The 20,902-nt window shown below is 43.7% G+C and overlaps 1 protein-coding gene across 10 annotated transcripts in view; it reads right to left on the bottom strand.

Moving 5' to 3' along the window:
• abi1a (abl-interactor 1a) overlaps positions 1 to 20,902 on the bottom strand; it is a 40,515-nt gene that overhangs the window by 1,618 nt on the left and 17,995 nt on the right. The window contains exons 3-11 of one of the 10 annotated variants that reach the window (XM_035142472.2): positions 14,765 to 14,941; positions 11,049 to 11,063; positions 10,228 to 10,331; positions 9,622 to 9,762; positions 6,116 to 6,216; positions 4,898 to 5,026; positions 2,648 to 2,929; positions 1,385 to 1,471; positions 173 to 358 (exon numbers count right to left, since the gene is read on the bottom strand). In XM_035142472.2, coding sequence (XP_034998363.1) covers positions 173 to 358; positions 1,385 to 1,471; positions 2,648 to 2,929; positions 4,898 to 5,026; positions 6,116 to 6,216; positions 9,622 to 9,762; positions 10,228 to 10,331; positions 11,049 to 11,063; positions 14,765 to 14,941 — 1,222 coding nt within the window. The remainder of the gene's footprint in view (positions 1 to 172; positions 359 to 1,384; positions 1,472 to 2,647; positions 2,930 to 4,897; positions 5,027 to 6,115; positions 6,217 to 9,621; positions 9,763 to 10,227; positions 10,332 to 11,048; positions 11,064 to 14,764; positions 14,942 to 20,902) is intronic. The other 9 variants (XM_035142475.2, XM_035142474.2, XM_035142473.2 and 6 more) reach the window with 9 other exon arrangements.

Below are 20,902 nucleotides of genomic sequence, written 5' to 3'. Positions count from 1 at the left end.
GTTGAGAAACCAATGGAAGAAAATACGTTTGTCCTCCATATTTACCTCCGCCAGGATGGTTAAGTTTTGGATAGTGATGGAAACAATCAGGCACATTAAGAGGACTGGTACTTATGAGTGTGTGCGATCTGGTGGATTTAAATGTGGCATCTTGAGGGGAGGAGGAACCAACCTTTCTCGACGTAGTTCTTGGGGGCCCACTGCGGGTCTCCATCAGCGTAGGGGTCATTGTAGTGCACCACAGCGGCGTCCTCCTCCTCGTAATCCACCGGCGGAGGCGGTGGCGGGGGAGGGGAGTCGTCGAACATGGGCAGGTCATCCGGAGGCGGAGGGGGAGGAGGAGTAGGAGTATCTGCAACTGGTTGGACAGACGCGGAGAAAGTGAGATGACGGAGGAGTTTCCTGTTTGAGGTCACTTCAACGTGAGCCCGCGATGGAGCCGGCGGCGGCTGAAACATGCAGGATTAATAAAACATGCAGTTTTTTCTGGAGATTAAATTGGTCGAGCAGGAAGCATCACCGTTAGGACGTCCATCACACAATGAAATGATGATTGTGATTTTCTGGTTGTGGCTTTGAATCTAAACCAGCAACACTTCATTCATCTGACATGCAGTCATGCTATGTAGTGTTTTAGGAAGAAGCTGTAAAAAGTTAACATAGGTGGCTTTACTTTACACTTTCATGTTGTTAAGTTTTCTCTAAAACCATAAATCCTTAAACCTCATTCGTTAATAAACGTCCAGCACTGACATCCTGAACTGCAGATTTGAAACATGACTGTATTTCATGGTTCAAACCGGCAGGGGGAGCTAAAGAGTCCAGTCATCTCCGGCCCTGCCCTGCAGTGACCTTTGGTTTTTTTCTGCGTTTGTTGTCACTGCTGCAGAATTCTGCAGAAATTACTAAACAGATTACAAGGAAACAAACTCATAAAATGTTGGTATCGATCCAGATCAGGGGGCAGAGCCAAGAATGTTCTGTTCACTTTCTGTAACATCGTGAAATTTTTTCAGGATCTTGGTGAAAAGAATCTGTCATTTTTGGAGACTGATATTTATGAGCGTGCAACTTGGTGCAGATCCACGTAAAAATCCAGATCTACTGAATTTTCATCAGGGGACTGTTGGGCCTTGGCGGAGATATGAGCTCTAGATTATAAGACATAAACTAGATCACCTAAATATCTACATAAAAATGTATTTTTAAAAGGTCACATTCTATAAACAAAACTGTCAAAGCAGCAAAGTCTGCTGCTGAGGTCGGTCGTCATTGATCTGAACAGACAAGAGGGGAAAGGATGGACAGACACGATGCATGCTGGGTGATGGGAATCGCTGGCGCAGATAAAAAGGAAAGTACGACTCAGTTCCTCTTCACTTACTGCTCTCCTGCATCCTGGCCACAAAGCCAGTCAGAGGTATCTGTGGAGTCAGCTGGGGCATGGGGGGAGGAGGAGGAGCGATAGACACTGAAAGCCGGCGAAAGAAGAAGAGACAGAGAAAGAAAGGATAAAAAAAACATAAAGAGAGAGAGAGAAAGCCCGTCAGTCACCAAGATCGTACAGAAGAACGTTAAAGCAAACAGAGACTAAAGAAACCCACCGAGGAAACGAGAGCTCGCACCAACAAACAGAACGAGACGGACTGACGGACTAAAACATAACCAGTGACTGAAATAATGACAATCACATGTCTGCAGCATCTCTGGTACGACTGACATGTGTGATGTGGTCTCTGACTGATGAGCTTTCACACCGGATCTGGGATCACTGAGGTCAGAGGATCAACCGCAGATTAATTATCTGTCACCGTGGCTTTATGATCAGCAGCCAGAAGGGGGCACTGTTTGCCTGAAATGTGCCAGACGAGGCTGCTCAACTCCCATTGTTTTTACTTTGAATTCTTATTTTACATTTCTATAGACTTTTCCCCGGATCTAATTAAAACCAATGCCACTAATTTGAGGTTCGTCGTGTCGCCACATTCAAAAAGCTGAGAATTTACTGTGCGATCTGTAGCTGACCCACATCTGGATCGGGAGAAGTTCAAGGTGCAAACACACAATGAACTGACGATTAACTGAACGCGATCGTCCACATCTGGACGCTGTCTGGCTCGCACTGTGATCCGATCTCAACCAGGTGCAAATGTGATTTATACACCAAATTCTTCAAGAAGATAAAATCCTCCTGCAAGTTTAAAGGTCATTTAACTCACGAATCTTTCAGTCTTCTCCTCAAATACATTTCATTGTCATAAGGGTTTGATAACGACATCTAAGGAATCATCGCCTCATTCTTTCAAAACTTTTTTACTCCCTAATATAAATACATCTACACGTCAAACTTTATCTACATGATGCCAAATGCCGACTGTTGCTTGAGAGCAAACATCGATTGTCTGCATTTTATCTGCTGTGGAACTCGAGGGCGACGTGTCCTGCATGAATACTGAAGACGTCCCTCGGTTAGATAGAAAAGGCCTTAACCTGCACTTTCAGACTGAAGGGAAACGTCAATAATTCAAGCTTGACCTTCAGAAAACTTGGTCCGTGGCTACAGACGTTATCTGTCCTTGGTTTGTAACGGTGTATAATTTGGAAGAGCGTGTGAATCAGGCTGGGACTGGAGACAGAAGGGCCTTACTTGAGTTCTGACCATAGCCAGGAGTGCCTCCGTTTATATGAGGCTGCTGCTGTTGCTGCTGTTGCTGCTGCTGCTGCTGCTGTAGTTGTAGTTGCTGCTGCTGTAGTTGCTGCTGCTGCTGCAAGGAGAACTGGGAAGTGACCGACGGCGCCCGGCGGTAGGTGCCCGTGGCCGAAACCATAGAGACAGAGGAGTTGGAGGGGTTGTGCCGCGAGATCTGCCGCGAGATGGTTCCAAACTGGGACATGGGAGCGGGGCCCAGACCAGGCCCAGGGGCCACCACTACAAACACCCAGGGAAGAAAGAGAGGAAGAACCGAGGAGGGAAGGGGGGGTTAGACAGAGGAGACGGAGAGGGGGAAGAGAGGGGGTGAGAAAACAAAAAGCACCAAAAACATGAATCAACAGCTAAAAGATAACGAGAGCTTTTTAACACTGATTAGAGCCCCCCCACCTTCGGAGCAGACACAATCGATAACGAATCAGAGGAAGCAGCACAGATTGTTAATTGGTGAAAGTGTTCCACAGAAATCTCATGAGGGTAAAATGGAAAACACAGATTCCCGAGAGGTTATAAGACTTTAAAGATGTAGCAGAGGAGGTGAGGAGGCAGGAAAAAGATCAGAGCAGCAGCAGGACAGACTAATCCTCCAGGTTTCAGCAGAAGAACTTTTAAAACTCTTTTCATGGACACGATTAAAAACGTCGACTCATGCAGGGAGAGTTCACGTGTAGCAAACAAAAGGTCATGAAAGGCAGCGTGAGGGACAGAAGGGGTTAAACTCTGGGTCTGCTCGAGTATTTCCTGTTCATATTTCTAGATATCGCACAGCGTCTCCGGGGAGGCCCTGCTCTCAGATAGGGATGGGTGGGACCAGAGGAAGTGAAGATTCGGCCGAGGTAATTACAGCTGTTAGCGTGAATCGATTTCCTGTGGAAGAATCTGCAGAGTTTCAAGTGATCGTCCTGCTGGAGATTTTAAAGTTCACTGGAGTCGGACTTTTGCTTTCTCAAAAAAAAGCCCCTCAGGAAAGTTTCCAGATCTCATGTCTGAAAACGGCTCATCTGAAAAGTTTGAATGTGTGAAATAAAATTCCACATTCTGACAGACTAATAATATATAAAAGAAAAGTAAAGCAATAAAAGAAAAGCAATAAAAGAATTGAGGAGCGACATACTTTACCTGTGCTAAAAAAAAAGTCTCATAGCCCTTAAAGGTAAACTAACTTTATACCATTCTGCCAGTGAAGTGTCTCATTTGAAGGATTTCACAAGTTGTGAATGTGATTGATGAGGTTTGGATATTTTGTGATTCAGCAGCTTTGGATCAAATGTAAATGAGGTTCAAGGTTCTGCAGGCAGTAATTAGGTGATATGAGACTTCATTATTAGATGATATAGGACAAATGCAGAATTAAGTTCAGAAACCACCAACACTGAAGATCAGGAAATAACAAATAAAAGCCCAAGATTTCTTTATAATAACCACAGAATAGTTCAACTGGGCCAGAAGCATTGATACAGTTTGTTCACACTGCAAGACGCCACAGAGCCGAACAACCAGGAAGTCTTGGCTGATGAGTTCAGGGCAACGAGTTCATTGGCTGAGAATCTGTCCTCATCACCTTAATAATGTTATTTAATTAAATTTATATGCGTTTGCAAAACAAGCAAACAGGTTTTTTCATTACTTAATTAATGCTTTTTAGCAACTGTGTCTACTTATCAATTTAAAGTACTTTAGTAGAAAGCAGATTAAAAGTAGTTTTTACCATTGACTGTAAATAAAGATGGACGACATGACGGCTCCATAAAAGTGAAGCCAAAACATCTTTATCGCCCCCGTGGTGGTTGGCTGCAGTATAGGTCATAAATCAAAGTTCAACAAAAAAGTCAAAGTAAAAGTTAAATCAAATTTTCTTGAACATGGGTTCTGTTTTTTAGGTTTAGTTCTTAGGGTTACGGATTTTAAATATGGTTTTGATTATTATTATAATTATTTTGTAGAACAGGATTAACTGGAGACACGTCGTCCATCTTTTTTTTCTACAGTCTTAGTTAAAACTTTTTATTCCTCCAGAGGAGATTTACTTGCAGTGCGTACAAACAGACCCCCCCCCCCCATCAATACCCACACCCCCCTCATTCGTGCCCTCTCCACCATGAGCAGATCAGAACAGACGTGCTGATTTCTCCACCCGCCAAGCAGCAGAGACGACGGGAGTGGCCTCGAGGTCTCGAGGAGTCTCACCTATGGGTGCTGGTGGTGGTAGTGGTGGTGGTGGAGGAGGTGCTGGGGGACCGAACCCAGCCATGGGAGGAGCAGGTGGAGGTACAGGAGGAGGAGGTGGGGGTGGGGGAGGAGCGAACATGGGCGGGACTGGAAGGAGTTTGTTTACATTAGTTTGATACTGAACCTCGGCCGCCACCAGCCGCACCTCTACACCGTTACATAACATCGCTCTACTCAGGAACCCTTCGGGGCTCGGGGAGCACTTCGACTCTGACACACTTCTCTGTGGTATGAATCCAGTGTTTCCATGGCGACCGGCTTGTAATGGAGAGCCGTTGTTAGTCTCCAAGTGTTGCAGGCCTGCTCCTTATTACTGAGGCAAAGCTGTTCACACAAACTAAAGCATTTCCTCACAGCACCGGCGTGTGTGTAATGCAGTAATATGTGTTGCAGCGTGTGTGTGTGTGTGTGTGTCTGTGTGAGAATGTGTGTGTGTGTCTTACTATTCCACTGTAAAGCAGCAGACCTAACACAGCTTGGCCTATTTACACAGTAGGATAGAGAATCAGCTGTGCTTCGAACACAATGGGCCGGCATAATCCCTGTCTGGTAAACATAGGATTTGTGTAGAGTCGTCTCACAATCTGCAAATACACCATTAAATTTACACCCCGTCCCGTAGTGCAGGCCGTTCGTATATATCCATGCATATTGTATTTTTTAAATAAATAAACATTGGATGCTCCAGATTTAAGTGCATTTTTTAAAGTAATAGCTTATCGTAGCTGCAGTATGTGATGTTACATGGTCTGTGGTTTACTTGATGCACAGGCTCAGGCCTACACAGGTATGTGCATTGTGCAAACAGCACGGACCCATGTTGTCATTACTGCCTGTCAGTGTTTAAAGAGCGTTATCTCATCCTCATCAGGTCGAAAGCGACCAGAATTCAACTGATACGAGTTTCTGAGGGAAAAAACAGGTTTTACTTTCAGGATATTTCTCTCATCAGGATTTTAAAACCGGTGTTTGGAGCCTGGGAAAGGATAATAAAAAAAAGAAAAACTCCAAAACCTAATTTCTGTGGCTGTGTGCGTCAGGGAGGGGCAGGTTTTGTATTGCAGGCTTTTCAAAATGCCTGAAGCTGTTTGAGCAACAATCCTGTGCCGACCTTATACGAGTAGGAAGAGAGAGACAGTGGCTGTGGCTGCTCGCTGGGCTGTTATCAACGCTCACCTGGTCCAGAACTGGGAATGGAGGGTGTAGGCACTGCGATGGGAATGCCAACCCCGCTGCTGCCGCTGTTCTCCCTGCTGCTGCTGCCCCCGCTGCTTCCACTGACGGAGGAGAGAAAGAGGACATCGTTTTATTTAGGGCAAACCTGCTCAGAGGTAAAACTACAGACGCATCGACTCCACTGCATCGGAGTTTCTGTCCTATTTAGAGGATAAGACTGTAAAAATCACTGTTTTCCTCACAAATTACTCGATATTATTGCTGATACGACAAATCTATTAATAAGATGATCAATAAAAAATGTTACAGAAAAGAAAGAAAGTAAAATATAAATTTTCACATTGTAATTATATATTTTCACAACTTATACATTTTTATGACATGACAATTTATTCATTAATGCCCTAAAAATCATATATTCATATTTGAGTTATTTGAAAATGACGAACAGAATGTATCATAAATATCTTTTCCCCATATGCTAATAACTGTAGATCCAAAACATTCTCATACGATATTCTATGGAAGCAAATCCATCACCTTGACATTATTTATTTAACACATTAGAAATCTTGGATCCTGTCCATACATCCCAGTGAGGATGTAGAACATGTGGATGTTCCATGTGTCAGTGGCCTGTATGAGCGCTGTTTCACCCTGTGTTTGACCCGAGGGCTTGTAGATCAATGGCCTGGTGACTTAATCCCCCCACCACCTCCCGCTCTCACTCTCTCTGGCCTCGATCCTCATTTACGCTCCGGCCCCACCTCTCCTCTCTTCTGCCTCTTTCATCCCTGCTCTTCCATTGATCCTCCTGCCTTCCTCTCACCCCTCACCGAGCCTCGACCTCGTCCTCTTATCTCCTCATCGGCTGTAAAGTGATTCCCCCGTTGGCCTCCCAAACCCCTCACCCCCGTCTCCTCTGATTCCTTCCATCCCACTGAACCCCCCTCCCCCCCCCTCCCTGCACATCTCTTTATCCCCTTTCCCCATCATCCCCCTCTCCTCCCTTCTCCTCTGTGATCCATGTCAGTGGAGCCCCGGGGCTCTCCAGGCACACACAGCAGGGGTCACCCCTCTGAAGGATGTCGGTGGCGATGGAAGCAAAGTATCTTTTGGGATAAAGGCCAAACAATATCACGGTGCAACGTCTTAATTCAACCCCCTCCTGCATGTTTTGGATTTATCCATTCTAATCCCTTGATGAACTTTCACAGCTTTTGCTTCTTCTTTGTTTTAAAATGCTGGAATAAAAGAAGCTCCAGTTCCGTCTCTCCTGCTACAGGAAGTTGTTTATAAATCAATCTGTGAGTCTGTAACACACAGGTTGACTTAAAATAAAGTTTGGAGCTAATAAGTACATTCTCTGTTAAAAGGGTCAAAGTAAAAGCAAAAAACCAAAACGTGTTATAACATAAAAAAGTAAAATGTGCTTAGAAATGTTCTGACTTGACATAAGAGGGAGAAGAGGATGTTTGAGGCAGGAATTCAACCCTCACACAAACCGTTTCAGAACAGATTCTATTACCAGGACGCTGCAGTGAGCACGCGCTCCTAAAGACAATGACAATGATACCTCTCCCACAGAAAGATATTAGATCACAACAATAAGGCATCGAGCAGCGGGAACACAGAGACACTGTTATTGAATTTAAGCCTCAATCGAGGATGGCAGAGACCGACGAGCTGAATAAGCACGGCCAAGTGTATAATCAAATAGTGATGCCACAGCAGTATTAGCTGCAGCCGGGCAGGAGCAGTCTGACTCTGAGGACGGCACCGGTTTGTTAAAGGGACATTAGAGTGGCTTCAAAGCACGGATGAGTAACTGTGATGCCGTTTGTGTGACAGGCTTCGTTTGTTTTTAAGGCTGCGAAGCGACAACAACACAAAGACCTGGAGTTTGGTTTTAATTGATAAAGCAGGAACAGCACCGAGAGAAGCCTCCCGTGTGAATGAGCAGCTTTGTGCAAACATACTGAGGGTGGAGGAAAAAAAAAAAGTTATGTAATATTTATGAGCATCACAGTCAGCATAATAAGCTCTTTAGCTAATGAGGCGACTTCACTCACTCGTAACTCACGTTTGACGAAAGCTCTTTGCTTTCAGCACGTGGAGAATTTTTTTTGGGGGCAGAACAAACCTCGAGAGCCGAGTGTGAGTTGTCTTTAAATGCTGAAGTTGACTTTGGAGTTGTTTTTGAGAAACAGCCCTTTATATCAGGGGCTTTTACAGATATTAATATCAGTGTTTGAGGGGCGGTGAGAGACTCTCTGAGGCTTGTCAGACAAACTCTGGATGTGGTGCAGGAGAGGAGAGAAAGAGGCGTTAACCAAGCAGCTGAGTTTAGAGAAGAGTAATTTTGGGAAAAATGCTTTTTTTTTTTTACATTATTGAAACACTCAGTGCATATTCAATGTTCAGTTATAAAGTGCAGTTGGAATAATAATTCCACTCACATCCACAGAATAATGAGAGAAAATCCTTTACTCTGTCTAAAAGCTGTGCAGCATCTGCATTGCAGCTTTTACAGACTTTAAATCAGTTCTGCAGGAGGATAACTTCAACATTATAGTGTCAGCAGGGGGCCACAGGGTTTGACTTAGATCTAATATTATGAGGCCAAGCCCGACTCCATATTATCTGCTCACATTTATATCCTCATTAGATTAATTATTAGATCAATACTTTATTTGAAACTTTTAATGTATCTGGACTTAAAGTGTCTTTAATGAGCAACACTTTGCTCCTTGTTGCTGTAAGAGGATTCTACTAGTAGCTCAGTTATAGTTCTGGGTTATTAACTTATATTCTTTTGTCTACATTACTACCATTGCTTCTTCAACTCTGTACATGTCTAGTTTTGGGTTCAATTCTGTAATAAAATCTAATTTGTTTTGAAGCTGAGCTTGTTTCTTGTATTTTACAAGGAAGAATGTTTCTTTGTGTATTAAGGCTCCAACTACTGTTGTTTTTATTATAATTACCTACTAATCACTTTAAATTGGATATCATTAGGTTTCAAAAGACTTAGGTAATGACTTCAGGTCGCTGTGCAGTTGAGACGTGTTCTTTAATGTTACAGTGAGATGATGAAATAAAATCCAGGAGAACTGGTTTGATTTTAAGATCAATATGTCAGATAAGCTGTGGAAAGTTCTCACAGTGACAATCACTTCATGTTCTGAACTCGAGCGTCTTTTAAGTATTTGTGTGGCTGGTGCAGTGCTGGAAGCTGGGTGACGTTGGGCCTTTGCAATCATTGATTTTTAAAGAAAAATATCGAGCTGGGTTCTTTCCTCTTTCTGCCGGATGAGGCTGCGTTTCTTTGCCCTCTGAGGCGACAATGCAGTGATCTCATTAAAATTAATGAGGTGCCCGTGTTTCTTCACTCGGTGCTGTGGTCTATCTGAACATTGTTACGCAGTGAATTTATAGTTGTAAAGAAGGAGAAAAACAGCGAGAGGCTTTTGTGTGAATGACTCTGGGTTTTCCTTTTTTTCTACCTGTGTGTGCGTTGCCTCTGGTTGAGCGACGCCGTGCGCCCGGGGCTGTGCTGGCCGCCTATTCGGGCTGGGCTGGTCATGTAGTCGTTGGGCACTGTGGGCGGCTTCACCGGCTCCAGGGTCTTGTAGGACGTGTTGCGGCTGCAGCGGATGGAAAACAAAACGCAAATCAAAAGAGAAAAATGATGCTAATTCTGTGTAAATCCAACCATCACAACTACGAGGGCGAATTCACTGGAGCGTCATAAATCCCATCAGTTTACACAGCTGGATGCTGGGAGCCACAGACATGAGTTTACTCTTGGAATTATTATCCGATTAGTGTCACAGACTGCTGCTGTGCATCAGATGATCACTGTCATGGCGTCAAACATTATCAGATTAAAGTTCAGGTAAGTTCCCAGACTCCATTTCTTTTCCACTACAAGAATATTTGTCAAACCACACCTCTAAGCTCAGTGGGAAATGCTTCTTCACTATCCTCACCATGCATTCAGAAAAAAAAATACATTAGCCCCACATGAGTCTTGTGTCTTTGTTCCATTCATTATTTGATAATTACAGGAATAGTTCTTTCTTCCGTGGTCACTAAAATGGAAATCTTACCCGATCGTGCCGCGCCCGGACATGGGCGGACTCGGCGGCTTCTGCGTCGGCGGGTTGGTCCTCGATAGTGTTCCTCCTCTGACTGCCTGATTGTTTCCATGTTGCTGTGGTTTAAAGAAGAAAATGTTTTTTATTCAAACAGACTAATCACTTGAGACACGTGAAAGAGGACGACACGTATGACGAGAATCACATGTTACAGGCTGCCCAGATAACAACTCCTTTGCAGAGTTATAGTATAATGCCACATCCATTGACTTTATATAAAGATGGATGACGTGACTGCTCCCTGAAAGCCAAAGTGTCTGAATCGCCCCCTGGAGACTGGCTGGGTCATAAACCCAGCCTCCTCCATGTTAGCAGATGGGACATGGACCAAACGTCATGATTGTCAGCTGAGACTTATAGTCTATAGTGACACTGGTGGACAGCAGCCATCTTTAGGGTTAAAAACCTCTGGCATGTTACAATTAGGTGTCTTGCAAAACACCTGGATTTGCATTACTGTAAATTCTGAGATATTTATACCACATTAAGAACATATACGAGCTGTCTGGGAAGCCTATAAATATTCTAAATGAAATACAGAACAATTATGGACAACACATAAATTAGATGACAACATGTACACAGAGGGGAACTGACAGGGAGGGTGTTACAACTCCTTCGAGTGTGTGGGTTCTTTTACTAAAAGGACTACGAGTCGGTTAATGGGAACTAAGGTGGGAAATGGCGACAATAATCACATGTGGAATGGGTTTTACTGGCATCTATCAATAATACATTACAGCAAAATGGGTCATGTGACAAACCGGACTTACCTTGGCTTTTAACCACTTAGTGTGGGCAATGGAGAGAGGAGAAAAGGGAGAGAGAGAGACAGAAAGAGGGCATGTCAAAACGGCCATGTCTGAACGAATCAGTGGAGGTCAAAGTACAAGGGAGCAGGAGAAAAATGATTCCACACTGTATTTACACTGGGTAAACATTTAGCAAGAGCTGGGCAGGTCGGCAGGAGAAAAACACTGTGGCTTCGACTGCTGCAGCCGTTACTCAGACCAACAGAACCACACCCAGAGTCCGACTGGAAGGAAATCACTGGGATCTGAGGGGAGAGCTATTGTGCACAAGTGGAATTATCTCGACAGGGTGTCTGAGACAGTCTGTTTTTAAGACCTTTGCCTTTATAAAAACATGAATCTGCCTCTGAAGTCTACCGAGTCAATTTTTGCTCATTCGATTTTTTGATTTGTATTTGCCATATGGAGATTATTTCATTCCTGGCCGCAATAAAAAAAGCAGCCTGGTGCTCGTATGGGCCGATGTCAAAGAGAATATAGAGCCAACTTCGCAGTGGGGTTAATCTGCAGTTTGACAACTGCAGAGTCAAGTGGCTCATCTATAATGCAGCGTCCCCAATGGCCTTTGCAGAAAGCATTGTAGCATCAAAACACCATGAGAGAGAGAGAGAGGATGAAACCAAAAGCTAAATTCACAGCTCAGGTCAATATAAAGTCACCTCTGCCCCTTTTAAAAACAACACCTATAGTGTAGCGGAGGAAATTTTATGTCCACATTTTCCGGACTCCCTTTGTTATCGGCACTAGACGGGATTCAATCCACAATCTAGGTCACACTGGAAATGCCGAGGCCGGCTCCAGCCCTCCCTTATCTTCCTGGCAGCGGCTGTTTCTCTGTTTTGCTCCACAAACCGGAGCGTCAGCGTGGAAATGCTTTAGACACGTCCAAGTTGTATCGTGGACAAACAGGTCATTGTCAAGTCCAAAGAGACTTCTCATGTGGAGCGGAGGGGTAAAAGATGACCGTCGTTAATCTTCAGTATAAAAGGAGACAAACACATCCTGAGTTTTTATTTTAAACCAGTGGAAAAATATCTAAAATAAATGAGAAACACGTAGTGACTGGTTGTTCTAATTAGTGCTAAATACATGAGAACAGCCTTTGATGTGATGTCATTATCTTGTGTTTTAAATTTACAGGAACATAAAATCTGAAATTTCCGGTTTGGAACTCGGCTTGGTGGCTTTAGAATCAGCTCCCAAACTATGTGACAGGCGAGTTTAATAATTAGTTAATAAGATAACATTGATATCAGCCTCATTTTTTATTGTTTCTTTTGTGTCAGAACAAACCGAACATTTCCTATTGCTGTAGTTTGTTCACCTGTAACCATGAGGATAACCAAACGAAAGTCAATCACTCAAACTCACAACTGACACAACCAAACAATATCCAAGGAGTGAAATCTACCATCGAACCCCTGACATCATCGTCCCTGGGTTCCTGGAAGCCCCACTGACGAGATTAGGCATCAGCTGACTGGAAGAATAAATCTCATCTCTCGTATTAATGCTAAAAAGCATCATGTCACTGTCAGTGCGCCTTGTGAGAAACGCCCCGATCTGTCGGCGGCGAGATTCCAGATGTGGCCGGCTGATTTATTGACATAACAATAACAACTACAGAGGAGAATCAGATTACGTAACTGGATGAATTTCACCTTCTGATTCCTCTCAATTCAGATCTGAGAACAGCTCCTATTAAATAATGCATGCGAGGGGCTACATGATGTTTACTCTCTTTATTACTGCTGCTCACATTGTGGTGTTTAACTACACAAACACTGCACAAGGCTGTAAAACCAGTTCAGGCCAATACAAGCATGCGCAGGCAGCGAGCTTCACAGTTAACTGGAGCCAGTCGCCTTGATTTAAACTCCCATTAAATTATTGATTCTGGTCAGTAACTAAACCGTGACTATAGATATTCCATACAGGCCGGGCATCTGACCGGAGCCATCACAGCATAGTATATGAATTAATATGGTGTATTGACGTTGAATATCGATCGGCTCTTTGGGCTGTGACATGCATGTGATAGGATGTGAGTGATGTGGCTTCTGTGTGTGTGTGTGTGTGTGTGTGTGTGTGTGTGTGTGTGTGTGTGTGTGTGTGTGTGTGTCTGTATCCACTAACAAATGTAAACGCTGGAGAAAATCCACAGAGATTAGGCGCAGAGTGATACCTCGTGTTCTTAAAATAGACGCATCAAACAGACTCTGAGCAGCCGTGGAGCTCAGTGGTTTCACTCATTTGACACCACATTCTGGAATCCTAAATACTGGAAGCTCTGTATTCAATTTGACACAGGAATCAGGATTCTGGATTATTTACCTGCTTTACAGGTCCTCATTTTACCTGGTTTCTGCGCCATGATTCCACAAAATGTACCTTCTACATATCCACATTAGTAAATGATGTAATTAGAAACACTACACTAACGAGCTAATAACACTTCAAAGTCCATTAAGCAGTAGTTCTGTTGTGTTGGTTATTCACATTGATTTTCAGAGGCGCTGTTGGGTGGATTTAGGATTTAGAAAACAGATAAACCACAGATATCAGGCAGTCTGTTTCCCCCATTGCTTCAAGTATTTAAAGGTAGGCTATGCTAATAACTTTCTAGCTCTAGCAACTTGTACAGGATAGAAACAAGTGTTTTTTCTTATCTCACTCTGGAAAAGGACATTAATTAGTGCATTTCTGAAAATGTTGAACTCTTGCTTTAATAAGAATAATAAATAAAACAATGTCTTTATAGAGTTTTAACTACATAATGTTGATAATAATATGTACAACTCTGGTGTCAGTGGTGGGGAGATGAAATGCATCACACCATTTCACCATGACGGAACAGGTTCATAGAATTCCCTACACAATAGATTGAGAGGCACAATGGCTTTTATCCGGCCTCATCAATGCCTGTAACACTTCTGGATGGTAATGGCGGGGCTCTAATCCAATCTGTCTGACAGATGCAATTGATTGGCTGATTGATGGAGCCGAGGCAGCTCAGGGGAGCCGATGGAGATCGCAAAAAATGCCTGCGGCCCGTCAGGAAATGATGTCATTACCACCACTGTCACGCCGACCCGGTGACCCCTAAAGTGAGCCCCTAATGGCAGCGAGGCAGGAGAAAACATCACCGTTGGATCATCACATCCAAAATCGGCTTTTGCTCGGCCTTTCAGATGTGAAAATAAACTACAAATCCAATTGTAACAACATGATTCCTCTGTTCAGATTTGGAGATACTTTAGAGAACAGGATTACGAGAGCGGACGGGGCCTAAGTGCCTTTTAAAAACGTCTTAACATCTTTCACAACGCTCCAAGAATAGAGACGTTTTCTGAAAGCTACATGATGTAATCACTTTTTTTTCTTTTCGTTTATCATCTCCAACACCCCCCCCCACCCCCTTCCCACCAACCCACGCTGCAACATACTCCTGTAGGGTCAGAAAGGGGGTGCTTTCTGAAGATGAAAGAGAAAGCACGAGAGATGGAGCGAGAAAACAAGTCAAAGTGGGAGAGAGAGGAGTGGGGGTGGAGATATGAATCCCTGGGGCAAGACAGAGCTGAGGGGGAAGGGAAGAACAGTAGATATAGTAGAGCGACAACGTGAAAGAACAGGAGATTAAATGATTAGAGAACAAAAAACAGGAGGAGCCTTCTCACCTTGACACCATGGCCGACATCGTCCAGTACAGTGTAGTCAAGGGGCTTCCTGATGTACCTGACTGGCCGCTCCATATTAGCCGGCGCTATGATCTTGTGAGTCCTCGCCGTGTTCTTGTTGGTGGTCAGGATCCCGATCTCCCGCCTGGCTACCTTCTCTTTATGGATGTCCACGGTCTGTGAATGACAGCGAGGACAGAAGAAGGGGTGTGATTGATGCAACAGTGGGAACACAAGAGACGTCCGGTCCAACGGGGACCTCTGGGACCGAAATGAACTTGTCATGAAGCAGCTTGAGAAGATTTAATTAAATCATGAGGTTGTGCTTTTCATCACTGGGGTCTTAATCTTTTTACAGCAGCCAGTGCAGACTAATAAAAATCGATCGCGGTGCAAAGCAGATCCTGGACAGAATCATGAGCAAAGCATGTTCAGCTGAACATTTCTGAAATTAAATATGTAATTGATATGAATGAGGACGGGACCCCAAATCTACATGCAATAAGTCATTTCAGCTAATTATTAACAGAAACATGAAGATATACAGTACGAGAGTGAGAGTGAGAAACAATAGTGATGTTAACAACCCTAAGGTCTACCGTTTATTCTTCTTGTTTCAAATCCCAGACAAAATTAAGGTCTATTATTTGAGCTAAAGACAGCAACGCCCTTAAAAAACAAGGGAAACAAAGCTGTCACTGATGCTGTATCATGGCACAAGTTAATCAATGGAGTTACTGATAGACTCAAATATAATCAGCCTAATTGAGTTATCAGTGTAGCTCTGAACCAAATCATTATTTCCATTATCAAATGCTGTGACTTTCCTTTTTTTAATAAATGTTTAATATTTTGATGAGAAAAATGTCGATCCCAGTTTATCTACAGTCCGAGGAAACATCATTAAGACACTTTTGTCTGTAAAACAAACCCAGACACAGAGATATTAAATTCCTCAGAACTGATGCTCACATTCGACATAAAAAGATCAAAGAAGGTTTCGCTTCACAAATGAATGAAAAAAGAAAACATAAAAATAGCTGACGGGTCATTTCCTGCCAGTAGACTGGTTAGTACAGTCGATACGGCTCCTACATATCGACCATCATGTTAGAATGTCCCACAAACCACTGCATTTACGTCCCCTGCTTCGATTTCTCACTCCCGCCGAGCTCAGGGGCAGCTGCCCTTCCTCTGAGAGATGAAAGGCTGCAATGTCTGCGGACGGCAGGGCAGTAAAACGATGGTCTCTCACAGGGGGGAGTGAGTGACCAGCGCCAACAGAGGACTCCTTTCATATCGCAGGGATCTGGAGCTGGACCGAGATCTGTCTTTTTACGCTGCACTGTTCCACTGTATGGGCGACTTAGTCTCCAAGTGTCACTCAACCCACAGTCTGGACGGCTTATATGCAGTCAAACTGTGCGGTCAAGCTGAAGTCTCTGGACTGTGACATTTTTGAGGCGTAGACCTGAGAGCTGAGAAGTCGAGCTGCTTTCACAGTTCGTGTGTCAGATTCAAAGGGTGTAAAAAGGTGGTTTGTTCGAAAGGACAGAAAAAGAGGAATTAATATTTCATAATAGACAAAGCTTTTCGTACATAATTGCTCCCACTGAAACTTCAAATTGAAAAGGGAAACATCCGTTCTGTTCCAATGCCCCGTTGTGTCTCCCTGGATTAAGAGGACTGACAGAGCGTTGGATGCAGTCATCGGTTTTCACCTGAGCGGGGCTGCCAGAACACGAGAGGCTCTTCATATAAAAACAGAACTGTCTTCCCGATGAGGTGAACAACACAATGTACAAATGGGAAATTTTTAGCAGCACTTCAAACTCCAGTGGGTAAGAGCTCTGCTGGGGTCGGTTTGGAGCTAATAGATCTGGACTCTGCAGCTCAGAGATAATGCTCAAATTTCACAGTCATAAATCACGATAATCTGGAAAACAGCTGGGCCAAAATCTAATCAGTCCATTTGGCTTCCATGCGGGTGACGGGATTCAAAGATTGGCTTTGTGAGATCCTGATGGAAGATCTCACCACGACCCCGACATGAGGTCTTCTTCAGAAATACGGATCATTGTTCGGTCAGGTGCGTGGAGCATTGTTCTGAGATATCATTAAGGAAGTGGGTGTTTACAGCCAAAAAGAGGAAATGTTTCACAACAAATCACAAATAGAAAATTCCTCCGAAAACAAGAGAACTGTGGTTGAAATGTGGCTAAAGTGGGAAAACATCTGGCCTTGGCTGAGCCTACTCCCCTTGTCAGAGTGTGGACAAACACCACCGCTGCGGGCAGAGGGGGGGGAAGTGACACAGCAATGTGGGGTATGAGTTCATCTCCTTCCTGTATGGCGAAAAATAGTAACAGCGCAGGCTGATGTTAGACAACCGTTGACCGTTGGGTTAAATTCAAAACCCAAGAAACATTAAATGCGTCCGACAGAGTTGCAAAGGTCTTCGTAGAAAAGCCAATTCTGGTTAGACCCTGTTTGACTGACCTCATGAAGAACTTCACTCTTGGCAAAGGCTTTTTCCCTTGACTGTTTCTAGTGATTTTTTTTAAACTGGCACTAAAAGGTGTTTACTTGATCCCAATGGCCCGTCTGTTGGGTGGAAAGAGACTGAACTCTGAATACATGTTGCCAAACTGAAAGGTGGATGATTCACATATGTTCTCAAACCACTGTCACCCATATGTTTGAGGCCTGCAGCGGTTTCCCAGAAACACTGAGCAGTTTTTGGCTCTGGTTTTTGGCCTTTCCATCGGCAACAGGCTTTTAGGATTTACTAGTCTGACTCATCGGACATGGCCTGTGGGTTTAAGCCTGCCATTGGGTGAGGCAGCATTCTCCTCTTGTTCCGCTTCCGGCATTTTACTGTTTTCAAATTCCCTTTGCTACAGGAAACAATGAGTTTCGATAAAGATATGGATCTGCTATTCCTGTTTGTGACGTTTCTTTACAGGGAATCTTCTCGCAAATATTCCAACAAAAACAAGAAAGAAAACGGGTCCAGCCACACAGTTACTAAGGACTTACAGACCTCCTCTGCTTCCTGCCTTCTCGTGATTGGACACCCTCTTTAACTTATTGCATTCATTATCTTCCCTCCACTTGATTTTGTTATTAAATCCATTTAGTTAAGTGCTTTCTAAATCCCTTTGTTTCCACCGAATTCTCCCCACACCCAGAGAGGAGTGACCCACCTATACAACTATTCTGAGGATGTAGGTCATACTTTTAAACAGCATCATCGAAACGTTGTACCCAGACAGAAAAAAGATCCAGTCATAGAAATCACTTTGAACTTTGCGAGTTCTTCCCATTTTAGGACATGGGTGAGCAGCGGTTGCCACAGTGATAGATGGTGTGTTGGCAACAAGTGCCTTTCGGTTTTCTGATTTATTTAGGTTCTTTATAGTCCAGACTGTTGCTATTTCGGTTAAGACAGTACTTGGAAAGAGTGTAAATCCCAATTGGGGATAGGATCAAGGACTATAAATGTTTGGACTTCAACACGCAGGAATCTAAAGAAGTGATGTGTGTCTCGGTGAAACATTGACGTGTTTACCGCCCTGGACAGTCAGTGATTGCTCTTATGGAAGAGATGATGACATGAGATCTAGTGTTTCTTCATGTGTTTGGTCTCAGGTTTCAGGTTTGGCTACTTTCCTGAAATTCAGAGGCAAAGAAAGTAATTCTACACCGGTGGGGGAGGTGCATTCCTTCCTTAAATTTATGATATAGTTTGTTATTGAAATGTATCCATATTCTCTGGCTGGAATAAACATTTACTTAATGGGATCTAGAAGGGGTTATACTGATTAACAAACTTAAGTTAGTAAAAAACCTGAGACAAAGGTTTATGGTACAATAATTCTTCTATCTCTCTCACTTGCTTTAAGTCTGTTAGGGGACCCCCCGTTATCGGTTTAACCGGCCAGAGCGCTTCCACACGCCGGGCTGTCGGCGCATTTGTCAGCCCCTTCTTGCATTGTGATGTGGACAGCTCGCAGCTGCGCCGGTCGGAGCTGGAGTGAAGATCCAGTGTTCAGCTCAACATCCACCACCCGGAGGCGAGCTCAGAATTCCCAGCTGTATATATAGGCCTGTTACCTAATGATGGTCCCCTCTCTCTCTCTGTCGTGGGACAGATTATTTGATTTTAAACCCGGACAAAATAAAATGGAATAATTATATAATCTTCTAGCAGCAGCCCGGAGCTGAATGACAGTACAGACAATTAACGCATTCACAATGGGTCCTTTAGTATCGGTATTTATGACAAAACTGGATTTTTACATGATATGTGTCAATATGATCAAGTATTTTATGATAAAGTCATGTATTTTATTCACTGAATTTGCCAAATACAGGCTTTCCTGATTGAATATTTCAGCGATCTCTCCACAATAACGTATAAAACTTGGATTTAAAGGATATACAATAAACTAGGTGTATGGAGTAAAGGTTTTTGTTTCCATTCACGGACACTATGTTATTGCAACCAGCATAACGTCAGACCTATGGCAGCAGGGCTGGGACTCTTTCCACACTGATCCTCTCTGACCTGACGTCTCTCCCTCACACTGATTTACTCAGACAGACAGACAAGGGGGGGGGGATGGAATTTTGAAGCCTTGTGCAAACGTAACTTCCCAACAGAGAAACACACAAACACACACTGTTTTGAAGAGTGAGGTAAGCGGCGACTGCAAAGAAGATATGGAATTGAAACAGCCGGTTTCACTTCAGCACATGTTGGAGAGAAAGGAAAACAGCTTTTTCAGCACCTTGGCAGACTGGCCACTGGATGTTACCCTCAATAAAATGCCAGCTATGCACAAACAAACAGGGAAGCTGCACAGCATGTACTGTAGGCATAGTAGGGTTGAACTGAGTGCTTACCCTGCAACACAGGGGAAAGCCTATTACAAGACAAACACACCCTGAATACCATCGTGTGGATGTGTGGCTACTCAGACCAGACACATGTGCCAATGATTAATGACAGAGCTCCACTGTAGATGATTATAAGATTTAAAAAAAAATGTTTCAGCAAACTGGCAGCGAGACGTCTTCATCGTGCTCCTCAGAGATCCCCCCCACACACACACACTGAAAAATACTTATTCCAAATGGTATCGCTGTCCAAGAACACGAACCATTTTAAGATTATACACTTGATTTTGAGAAACGACACGGCTCTTATTAAAAGGTCGTTATTCCTGGCTGAGGGCTAAGATAAGCTCGTCGTTACAGGAGTCCAGGAATTGGACATCCTTGTTCTGCGGGATTACAAGGAGATAAAAACTATGAAGCACATGTCTGTTAAACACGTTTGAAACTCAAGTTCAGGCTCACTATGCAAGAGGAGTTATCCCGGTGGTCAGAGCCCCTAGCAGGTGAGGACAGACTGATGAGGACATGAACCTTCTTAAGAGTGATATTTTTTCCTTCTCGGCAAAGCCCAGCTTCGCTCTCACACCATTACCCCCCCCGCTCACCCCTGAGAGCGGATTTTAACAATTCGCGATGCTCAGTGTGTTCCAGCGGTTGTTTTATGATGAAGTGCTGGAGTGTGCTTTTTTTTCTGCTGAAGCTCCTTTATGTCATCCTGGCCTGGTCTGCTTCTACTTATTTCCTACATTTCCTGAAATAACTTTTTCAGAGCTGGCCCTAAACACGTTGCTTTTTGCGGGATCTGGAAACGCGGGGCAATGAAAAGCTTGAGTTGTGATCACTCGGCTCTATCATTAAGACATCATGTGGCCGTGTTGCATCATCGCGTTTTGAGGTTCTTTGGCGGAGAATTTGGCATTTCTTCCTTTGGTCGATGGAAACGAAAAATGAGGCGATTTCATCTTCAGTTTTCTGGGTCGGAAAGCAAAGACTGAAACATGGCACATTGATGTTCTGGTTGTCTATGAAAAAGACAGATAGTGCCTGCAGGAAATGAAAATAAACAAACGTTGCTCCTGGCTACTAGCTTTTACAGTGGAGTGCATTCTCTGATCAAATATTTCCTGATTAAAACCATAAATTTGCCAGTTTCTGATGTTTATGGACCAAGAAAGAACTCACTCAGATTGTGTAAAACTTGATGCGGCTTGATTAAATACAAGGGGACTGCTGGGC

The sequence above is a fragment of the Hippoglossus stenolepis genome, chromosome 19 (genome assembly GCF_022539355.2).
Source record: "Hippoglossus stenolepis isolate QCI-W04-F060 chromosome 19, HSTE1.2, whole genome shotgun sequence".
Classification (NCBI taxonomy): Eukaryota; Metazoa; Chordata; class Actinopteri; order Pleuronectiformes; family Pleuronectidae; genus Hippoglossus; species Hippoglossus stenolepis.
Note: the sequence above shows the minus strand (reverse complement) of the source record. Positions and strands in the feature narration are given on the sequence as shown.